This window comes from Helianthus annuus, chromosome 13 (genome assembly GCF_002127325.2).
Source record: "Helianthus annuus cultivar XRQ/B chromosome 13, HanXRQr2.0-SUNRISE, whole genome shotgun sequence".
Classification (NCBI taxonomy): Eukaryota; Viridiplantae; Streptophyta; class Magnoliopsida; order Asterales; family Asteraceae; genus Helianthus; species Helianthus annuus.
Window position 1 is genome coordinate 26533416 of NC_035445.2, and position 11707 is coordinate 26545122.

General features: G+C 38.7%; 1 protein-coding gene across 1 annotated transcript; it reads right to left on the minus strand.

Annotated features, from left to right (window-relative positions):
• Positions 1–359: 359 nt before the first annotated feature.
• Positions 360–11413, minus strand: LOC110900621 (SH3 domain-containing protein C23A1.17-like). Its single transcript, XM_022147504.1, has 2 exons — positions 11327–11413; positions 360–1211 (listed from the first exon to the last, which is right to left on the minus strand). Exons 1-2 carry the CDS (start codon positions 11411–11413, stop codon positions 360–362), a joined length of 939 nt encoding a protein of 312 aa, XP_022003196.1.
• Between the last annotated feature and the right edge of the window lie 294 nt (positions 11414–11707).

Here is an 11707-nt window from a genome sequence, read left to right on the forward strand (position 1 = left end):
ACGTGTCAATGCATCCTGCTGCATCATCAAGGATGTAAGTATGTCCTCCGTAGTGTACCCGACATGGTACGGGTGGTACGGATCAGACAATGGCATGACAGGGAGCGTAGTCCATAAAAATGGCTCGCTCGATGGTATGAAAGATGGTGCAGTAGGTGGTGCAACATGAGGAAACTGAGATGTGAACGGAAAAGATGATGACAGTACAGGTGGAACAGAAACAGGTGGCTGCCTCGATGACCCCTCTCCAGGATGAGGTAGCAGTATGTCCTGAAGGAATGTGATGGGAAGATCAGTGCGATGGGCGTCTGTGGTGTGTGGGTGAAACAATGGAATATCAGTGGGTGCAGAAATGGGTGCTATGGGAGGAGTGACAGGAAGCACAAACGGTGGGTAATCGTCATCGTCCTCGATCCACCCGTTGCGGGTGTCAGCATAATGGGGATCAATGTGAGAAGCAAACGGTGCATGGTCAGCAACTCAGCATGCACAGGGGCTGAAACAGGTACTACAGGTGCAACATTGGGTGCATCAATAACAGGGGCATCAGGAATCGGTGGTAACTCGACGGGCGCATCAATGACAGGTGGTGCTATGTCTGGCATATCGACATGACCAGGCTCAGGCAAAGGGTCAGGTAAATGTGCAACAACTGGGGCCTCAATGGGGTCATGAGCAACGACCGGCTCCGGACCAACAGGAGCAGGCTCATCAGGCAAAAACTCGACCTCTGGCTCTGGGTCAACGTCGAGGAAAACAAGAGGCACAGCCGACATCGCCATGTCCGAGTCGGAATCAGAGGAATAGGGCTGTACGCCCTGGGCGTGTAGTGAAGCAGACACTACAGACTCGAAAGAATGAGCACCAAACAGATCAAAAGGAGCCTCCTCAATGGGAGCCTCGACTGGAATGACAGGATCAGCAATGGGCACATCAGCGGGGATCTCAGCCAAGGGAACAACAGGATCGACAACAGGATCATCAGCAAAAGGGACATCGGCATCCATGAGGGCCACTCCATCTTGGTCACCCTCCGGGGGACCCTCTAGGAACAAATCGATGTCGTCATCGGCGAACTCATCATGAAGCAGATCCTCGAGAGGAACTGCAGCAAGTGGTAGAGGAGCAGGGACCTGAAGAGGAGGTAGGTCCCCATCGAAAGGGCCATCAGCGATAGGAATATCGTCTCCAAAATCGGGAAGAGCAAATGGCTGGATGTCACACCCCGACCATGTAAAACAACAAATCGTGGCGGAAACGTCGGGGAGTGTTGTAACAGAATCATTGTTTCACAACCATGGATCAAATAGTTTTGTTTTATTAAATTATTGAACTCAATGTTTTGGTACAGTTCAGATAAATACAAATAATTGTTTCTCAGTTTTAAAGTCGCTAAGGCACAAGTCCATCATATGTGTAGCATGCATCAACAATCATCACAAAGCAGTACCTGAAACATATATGAAAATAGGTACGTCAGCATAAAAATGCCTGTGAGTAACATAGGATTTTATGAATTAGATTCATGGCTTTGGATAAAGGAGGAAAAGGTTTTATGTTTTCAAAATAGCCATGAATCCAATGTAAAAAGTTTTGTTTCTGAAAACGTGTCGTTTTGTAAAAGGGTTTATAGTATATACAAAATATACTTTGGTTTTGGAAAGTTTGTATAAATAGTATAACAAAGTATACTTTAGTTTTGAAATAGTTAATAGGTAGTATATCGAAATATACTTTAGTAATTAAAATATTAGATTTGGTAGTATATCTCAAGTATACTTTAGTTTAAGGATAAAAGTATTGGTAGTATATCAAATTATACTTCGGTTTGAAAATAGCATATCAAATTATACTTTAGTTTATGAAATAACAAAGTGGGTAGTATATCAAACTATACTTTGGTAAACAGTAGCATACCAAACTATGCTTTGGGAAATAACAAAGTAGTATGTTAAAACATATGTTGGATTTTGTACTTAGTATATCAAAATATACTTTGGTAGATCACATTTGAGAGCACATCAAACTGTACTTTTGTAGTATATCAACATATACAAAAAGAGTGTGATTTGGTATTCAATCATGCCTTAGTGTATCAAACTACACTTTGGAGACTATAGAAACACCACAAAGGCAATTTCTATTTGGTTAAAATTTGGTTTCTGACATTCCATACAACAGGAATGGGGTGTCTAGTCCTATAGCGCTATATCATACTACCAATCGGCTGGGTGAATGTATAAAAATGGTACAATCCAACAATTTGTTTATTAAGTTTTGGAAAATCAGTGTTTAAACCATAGGTAATTGTTTAATTTGTCAAAAGAATATGTATTAAGCATGTGTAATCATATAGTTTAAAATCAAGAAAATAACAGATAGGCATATATGTTTCACCCCAAAACAATTGAAAACAGTAAAAGAGGGGACTATGTACTCACTTGAGATTGCAAGTATCCTTGATTAAGTGTCCTAACAAAGCTCGGGAAATCAAGGAATCAAGTGGCACCTAGTATGGATCACTATGTTAAACAATCGGATCCTAAATCGGAAGATATGATAGAATGAAGTTCTGTAAATCAAATGAGTATTGCAACTCATATGGCATGATTTAATAGACCTAACATTCTGATTTGGAAGTCTACCTAAGTGCTTTTGACCCGTTTCGACCCATTATGGTAGTATAAGCCACTATAATGCGTCGTTTGCGTAAAACTAGGTTCGGATGGTTAACTATGTGCTATGTCAAGTCTTACATGCCCAATTATCCCTAAACATGTTACTAATTCAGATTATATGTCAAAAATATGTTCACATAGTCAAAATACGGATTTTAGCTTCAAAAGGGCATTTTGGTCATTTCCTATGGGCATACAAGCTAACTAGCATACGACTAACCAATCCTAGGTGATCATAAGGTATAACCTCAGTGGTTATTCCCTATACAACTATGATCACTAATTAAGCTTGGTCGGATCCTAAAGATCGACCAAACGGGTCGGGTTCGAAAGTCTAAGCGGTTGTTTAGGCCGCTTAACTTACGACCCTAAACAAGCACTAAACTAATAGTGTCGAGTTAAACACGTTAAAACATGTTTAACTTACTGATTTGGTATCAAAACAAAGTGTTTTGATACCCTAAAGTAGTTCCGTTGCAAAATGCGTGCTAAAACGCATTTTGACCGAAACTTTGACTCGACACTACGCCTAATTAACGTGGTAATCAGCGGTTATAATCACGAAGGATTATAACTATCGTGATTACAATCACGTGTCAAAGTTCAATTGAACTTTGACTTGACCAATTGATGGTCAAAACCGAAAGTCAAACTGTTGGCCAAACGTTTGACTTTCTGCATTACATAAGGAAAAAGCCATAAAAAGAATGAAAGAATCTCACTTAGGGTCCTTGCTATCTTTTCAACAAAGAAGACAAAGTCCCAATTCAGCTTAGGAGAGCTCCCAAGCAGATGTAGAGAGGAGAGAATGAGAATGAGCAAGGAATGAAGGAGTTAGGATGGCTATTTATAGTTGTGGTGAGTTAATAGGATCATCACAAGTGTTTTGATTAGCCATTAAGCAAAGAAATCTGGCCATACAAGTGTAATTGACAGCTATACTTTGCTTGGAGAGGTGCTAACTTGGTCACCACACAAAGGAATTGCAAGAAAGGTCCCTGAATTATCAAACTGATGCTGAAAACAATGTTTCTGCCCAGATGTGATGGTCGCGTAGCGCGACCATAAAGCCTTATGGTCGTCGCGCTACGCGATGGTGTAGGCTGAACTTTCAAAATTTGGCAGAAATGGTCCCTGCACGTTTTTAAAGCCTTTTTCGATGCGTTTAAACCCCATTAACCTCATTTTAAGGCTCTAAAATGAAGCTAAAGTATAGGGGACTCAAAACATGCTCAAAAATATCTCGGATGTCGGTTCGTTTGATCGTACAATTGCGTTGTTCGGTTAACTACGACGGAAGTCGTAACGAACGCAAAATCGATCCAAACTAAGCGACGAATGGAATTTTTGCATGCCGATCACTAAAATAAAAATATTTTAGTGTGTACAAAAATTTTGGATGTCCAGATGTGGTCAGAACGTAAGATATGCGCGAAAATGCAAACTTACGCCATTTTTGACACTTTTAGTCCCTGTAAGATCATATAAGCATGTTTTCACACACCGAACCTATCAAAGCTTATTTCTAAGCCATGTTTAGGTTATATATAGTATGTTTAACTTATGATCAAGTTCTGGACTATAAGTTACCTTACGAATCGGTATAGTTTCGCAGTTTGACGCAAATAGTCCCTGCGATCGAATAAACTTGTTTTCGCCATACCAAACCTTCCAAAACTTATTTCTAAGTTATGTAAAGGTCATTTAAGGTATGTTAAGCCTATTTCACTATTCCGGAGTGTTTGTCGCGCTAAACTGATTACGTTTACGCACCAGTGCGCGTATAACTTTCCAGAAAGCGATTTAAAGCTCGGAATTGAACGAGAAATGATATGTGCAAAGGATACACATATTTATACAAATCCCAGGTATGAAACACAATGTTTCATAGGTTTGGCATTTGTTTGGTGTTCGTGGTGACACAGATGTCACAGTCTCCCCTACTTTAGGAAATTTCGTCCCGAAATTTTATTCTAGAGGAAACTTGTGAAGACAACTGTGATCGTTTCGCTTTCAAATGAATCCTTCGTTTCCCAAGTAGAACTCTAGGTCACGTTTGGATTCTTAGCGAATCTGTTAACTGCCAAAATGTCGTTGTTGTAGTACCAAAAACATGGGGTTTTGAACAACGGATAGGAGAATGTTTCCTATGAAGACTATTATAGGAAACTTGTGTGTGCTCGAAATCAGAGTCGGAGAATGCAAAATAAGATAACATTGGTCAAGGTCCAGGACTTCTAGTAATTTAAATAACGCTACTTTCGCAATGTAATAAGGAACACTTATATATAGGAAATACCAGCGGCGTATCCACCATGCCCTTTTACATTGCTCCCATCTCATTATTCTCATCACTATAGGTCTTAACACATGACAAAACTTGCTGTGGTTTCTGTGCACTGAATTCTATAATTACGTATGCATCCATAATTACGTAATTCCTTGCACAGTCCGCACAGTTCATTTCATAATGTGTGGGGTAAAATCAATCGAACAAACATGGAATGACTTGACTAGATCACCAAAAGATCTTTTTAATTAAATCAACGAACGATCTTTTTAACTAGATCAACACATGATCTCCTTATCTAGATCGTCGTATGATCTCTTTAAATAGACCATCTAAGGGATCTTTATAACTCGGAACCAAATAATCGTTTTGAATCAGCACTTTGGAATCCAAGGTTCTTACTATTTGCATAGAAGCTCCTTAAGGATTTAAGACAGTACTTTGAGTATCCTTCTGAGAATCTAACATATGAAAATACGGAAGATTCCACCAGGACTTAGATAACGAGCTTTGGAGTTACACATAAACACAAAATCACCAAATTATGTATTCGTTAATTTAATTATTAGCTCGTTTGTGAATTTGAAGTACACTAGAAATCCAATCACGGACTTCAATTAGTACTTTAAAATATCCTCAAGAATCTAACTATGAAGATAGGAAGATCTTATAAGGATTTGGAATTTGTTTCTGTCGTGTTATAACATTCGTATTAGGATAAATAAAGAATCCAATTAAGGACTTACGACAGTACCTTTATCAAATCAAAGATTTGAAATGGTACTTCAAGTATCTGATTAAGAATTGCACCCGTACTTTGTTTCTTAAAAGAAACTAGTACTTAGGATTTTTGGGGAGATCACAAATGATCATAGAATGAAGGAACCACACGAGTAGTTTGTTCTGGAAAGAACATGGTTCTTTGGTGTCAATATTGTAGAGGTATGCCAACACATACACAATCATATCAGTTTTGGAAATAAAATTGGAATAACCATTTTATTTATAATAACTGAATTGTCTCAAATGTCAAAAGATAACAAACAAAGGAAATACAAAAGACTAATTGTTCACTGCTGCATTGTCGTTCGCGTTTGCCTCGTTTATGTTAAATACTCGTCCGCGTGCTGGATTTGCATTAACAAGTCTCGGGCAATTGTTCCGGTAGTGAGTAAGATCACCACAGTTATAGCACGATCCAGGTGGAAACTGTGCTCGAACAACAGCAGGATTTGCAGCATTTTGGTTTTGGATAACATGACGGCAGGTTTCGACCAAATGTCCCAATCGCCCACAGTGGGTACACTTGAGACACGGTGTTTGATTCACATGATGACGGTTGCATTTGTTGCACAAGGGTGTAGTACCAATATAGTTCTTCCTAGCACGAGGCTGTGCTGCCTGATTTGGTGCAACCTGATCATTCTGAGCGACCACTGCGAAGTTTTGTGAAGCCTTACGCTTCTTCGACTTCTTAGAGGACTCGATCTGTTTATCCTTTGGTTTTTCTTGTGCCAACTTGTCAGAGGGTTTCAGATCGCCTTTTAGGAAAAGCTTACCCTTCCTGATTTGAGATTCAGTCAGGGTAGCAGATAGTTCAATGGCTTGTCTGACGGTAGTAGGGTTGCTACCAGTAACAATATCCTGAACTGGATCAGGAAGGCCATCGATGTATCTTTCAATTGCCTTATCCAAAGGCGTAACCATGGTAGGACATAACAGACTCAATTCCTCGTAACGATCAGTGTATGCTCGATGTTCAACGCTGTCTTGTTTGAGATCATCAAATTCCCGTTCCAAAGCCCTAAGCTCATGACGAGGACATAATTCCTTCATCATTAGAGCCCGAAGCTCTTCCCAGGTTTGTGCCATTGCTACATCGGCACCTCGATCCCTCATTATTCCATTCCACCATGTGAGTGCTCTTTTCTGGAATACACTCGACGCAAACTCAACTTTTCGCTCGTTTGGGCATTGCACATGACGAAATGTGCTTTCAAGACTCTCAAACCACTGTAGGAGTCCCGTGGCCCCTTCAGACCCAGTAAATGTGAGTGGCTTAGCTGAGTTGAATGTCTTAAAGGTGCACTGAACATTGTTATTGTTATTGTTTGCCTGATTTATCTGGGCGATAAGGTTCGGGAGTACAGCAGCGAATTGCTGAGCGATTAAGGCTGCCAAAGCGGCATCCTGAGCTTGATCACGTCGAGGAGGCATATTCTAAAAGAGCAAAGAAACACGAGGGAAAAACAAGTGAGATGTCATTGGATATTCAAAACTGGATGTTAAGAATATCGACAAGGCATAAGGATTGTGACCATTTGTTCGTTACTTAAAACAAACAAACGACACTGTGACAAATCAAAGTAAATGGGTCAACATAATGTATCACTGAAGACATGCTCGCCTATAAGTGAACACTCACCCCAAGAGTTCCCAGGTAAGAGTGACTGGTCCGATACTGCGGATTTGTACGAACACTCTAGCCTTAGACAGAAAACTCAGGGTACAGGCATTCACTCTTCCAGTTTGCACGTGTTCACATTATTTAGACCCAAACTTTGACGAGATTTTGAAAACTCAAAAGGCACAAAGCCAAAGACGAATCAAACTGGAAGGGTTCAAAACCTTATAACAAAGGGTTCAAAACCTAGCAATCAATCATCCAAGGATAGATGTTTAATTTTCCAAGCGGATTCGTTATTGTGTTCTCGTTGTGGTTATCACCTAAGGATAGGTGAAGTGTATTGTTTTAAGACTAAACACAAGATAACTTGTGTTAGGGTCCTAGGAAGGTTATAGTCTAGGTCAAAGCATTACTAATAACCTAATTCCCTATAACCATTGGCTCTGATACCAACTTTTCTGTCACACCCCGACCACGTAAAACAACAAATCGTGGCGGAAACGTCGGGGAGTGTTGTAACAGAATCATTGTTTCACAACCATGGATCAAATAGTTTTGTTTTATTAAATTATTGAACTCAATGTTTTGGTACAATTCAGATAAATACAACTAATTGTTTCTAAGTTTTAAAGTCGCTAAGGCACAAGTCCATCCTATGTGTAGCATGCATCAACAATCATCACAAAGCAGTACCTGAAACATATATGAAAATAGGTACGTCAGCATAAAAATGCCTGTGAGTAACATAGGATTTTATGAATTAGATTCATGGCTTTGGATAAAGGAGGAAAAGGTTTTATGTTTTCAAAATAGCCATGAATCCAATGTAAAAAGTTTTGTTTCTGAAAACGTGTCGTTTTGTAAAAGGGTTTATAGTATATACAAAATATACTTTGGTTTTGGAAAGTTTGTATAAATAGTATAACAAAGTATACTTTAGTTTTGAAATAGTTAATAGGTAGTATATCGAAATATACTTTAGTAATTAAAATATTAGATTTGGTAGTATATCTCAAGTATACTTTAGTTTAAGGATAAAAGTATTGGTAGTATATCAAATTATACTTCGGTTTGAAAATAGCATATCAAATATGCTTTGGTTTAAAAATAGCATATCAGTTATGCTTTGGTAGTATATCAAATTATACTTTAGTTTATGAAATAACAAAGTGGGTAGTATATCAAACTATACTTTGGTAAACAGTAGCATATCAAACTATGCTTTGGGAAATAACAAAGTAGTATGTTAAAACATATGTTGGATTTTGTACTTAGTATATCAAAATATACTTTGGTAGATCACATTTGAGAGCACATCAAACTGTACTTTTGTAGTATATCAACATATACGAAAAGAGTGTGATTTGGTATTCAATCATGCCTTAGTGTATCAAACTACACTTTGGAGACTATAGTAACACCACAAAGGCAATTTCTATTTGGTTAAAATTTGGTTTCTGACATTCCATACAACAGGAATGGGGTGTCTAGTCCTATAGCGCTATATCATACTACCAATCGGCTGGGTGAATGTATAAAAATGGTACAATCCAACAATTTGTTTATTAAGTTTTGGAAAATCAGTGTTTAAACCATAGGTAATTGTTTAATTTGTCAAAAGAATATGTATTAAGCATGTGTAATCATATAGTTTAAAATCAAGAAAATAACAGATAGGCATATATGTTTCACCCCAAAACAATTGAAAACAGTAAAAGAGGGGACTATGTACTCACTTGAGATTGCAAGTATCCTTGATTAAGTGTCCTAACAAAGCTCGGGAAATCAAGGAATCAAGTGGCACCTAGTATGGATCACTATGTTAAACAATCGGATCCTAAATCGGAAGATATGATAGAATGAAGTTCTGTAAATCAAATGAGTATTGCAACTCATATGGCATGATTTAATAGACCTAACATTCTGATTTGGAAGTCTACCTAAGTGCTTTTGACCCGTTTCGACCCATTATGGTAGTATAAGCCACTATAATGCGTCGTTTGCGTAAAACTAGGTTCGGATGGTTAACTATGTGCTATGTCAAGTCTTACATGCCCAATTATCCCTAAACATGTTACTAATTCAGATTATATGTCAAAAATATGTTCACATAGTCAAAATACGGATTTTAGCTTCAAAAGGGCATTTTGGTCATTTCCTATGGGCATACAAGCTAACTAGCATACGACTAACCAATCCTAGGTGATCATAAGGTATAACCTCAGTGGTTATTCCCTATACAACTATGATCACTAATTAAGCTTGGTCGGATCCTAAAGATCGACCAAACGGGTCGGGTTCGAAAGTCTAAGCGGTTGTTTAGGCCGCTTAACTTACGACCCTAAACAAGCACTAAACTAATAGTGTCGAGTTAAACATGTCAAAACATGTTTAACTTACTGATTTGGTATCAAAACAAAGTGTTTTGATACCCTAAAGTAGTTCCGTTGCAAAATGCGTGCTAAAACGCATTTTGACCGAAACTTTGACTCGACACTACGCCTAATTAACGTGGTAATCAGCGGTTATAATCACGAAGGATTATAACTATCGTGATTACAATCACGTGTCAAAGTTCAATTGAACTTTGACTTGACCAATTGATGGTCAAAACCGAAAGTCAAACTGTTGGCCAAACGTTTGACTTTCTGCATTACATAAGGAAAAAGCGATAAAAAGAATGAAAGAATCTCACTTAGGGTCCTTGCTATCTTTTCAACAAAGAAGACAAAGTCCCAATTCAGCTTAGGAGAGCTCCCAAGCAGATGTAGAGAGGAGAGAATGAGAATGAGCAAGGAATGAAGGAGTTAGGATGGCTATTTATAGTTGTGGTGAGTTAATAGGATCATCACAAGTGTTTTGATTAGCCATTAAGCAAAGAAATCTGGCCATACAAGTGTAATTGACAGCTATACTTTGCTTGGAGAGGTGCTAACTTGGTCACCACACAAAGGAATTGCAAGAAAGGTCCCTGAATTATCAAACTGATGCTGAAAACAATGTTTCTGCCCAGATGTGATGGTCGCGTAGCGCGACCATAAAGCCTTATGGTCGTCGCGCTACGCGATGGTGTAGGCTGAACTTTCAAAATTTGGCAGAAATGGTCCCTGCACGTTTTTAAAGCCTTTTTCGATGCGTTTAAACCCCGTTAACCTCATTTTAAGGCTCTAAAATGAAGCTAAAGTATAGGGGACTCAAAACATGCTCAAAAATATCTCGGATGTCGGTTCGTTTGATCGTACAATCGCGTTGTTCGGTTAACTACGACGGAAGTCGTAACGAACGCAAAATCGATCCAAACTAAGCGACGAATGGAATTTTTGCATGCCGATCACTAAAATAAAAATATTTTAGTGTGTACAAAAATTTTGGATGTCCAGATGTGGTCAGAACGTAAGATATGCGCGAAAATGCAAACTTACGCCATTTTTGACACTTTTAGTCCCTGTAAGATCATATAAGCATGTTTTCGCACACCGAACCTATCAAAGCTTATTTCTAAGCCATGTTTAGGTTATATATAGTATGTTTAACTTATGATCAAGTTCTGGACTATAAGTTACCTTACGAATCGGTATAGTTTCGCAGTTTGACGCAAATAGTCCCTGCGATCGAATAAACTTGTTTTCGCCATACCAAACCTTCCAAAACTTATTTCTAAGTTATGTAAAGGTCATTTAAGGTATGTTAAGCCTATTTCACTATTCCGGAGTGTTTGTCGCGCTAAACTGATTACGTTTACGCACCAGTGCGCGTATAACTTTCCAGAAAGCGATTTAAAGCTCGGAATTGAACGAGAAATGATATGTGCAAAGGATACACATATTTATACAAATCCCAGGTATGAAACACAATGTTTCATAGGTTTGGCATTTGTTTGGTGTTCGTGGTGACACAGGTGTCACACTGGAAATCATCCTCATCCGTGCTAGTAGTGTCTGATGTGTAGACCTCACTCTCTGACGGGATCTCGTCGTTCGACACGATCGCTATGGGATCCAAGGTGTCCGATACTCCAGTATCTGAAGATGATGGCATGGTGTCTGTAACACAACCACACATATGCACACATATCAACATAAAATCAAATAAACATGTAAGTCACATTAGTGCAAGCAAGTAATCTTCCTAGTCTCCCCAGACTACCCCTCCCAGTCTCTCAGACTAAACTTCCCTCAGTCTCTAAGACTGAACTTCCCTCAGTCTCTAAGACTGAACTCCCTCAGTCTCTAAGACTGAAATATAAATTTTGTTAAGCGTATTTGTGCCTTTTATTTGTAAAAATGTTTTGTACCCTGGATCTGGGCGTTTAGTGTATGCAATGTAAAAATG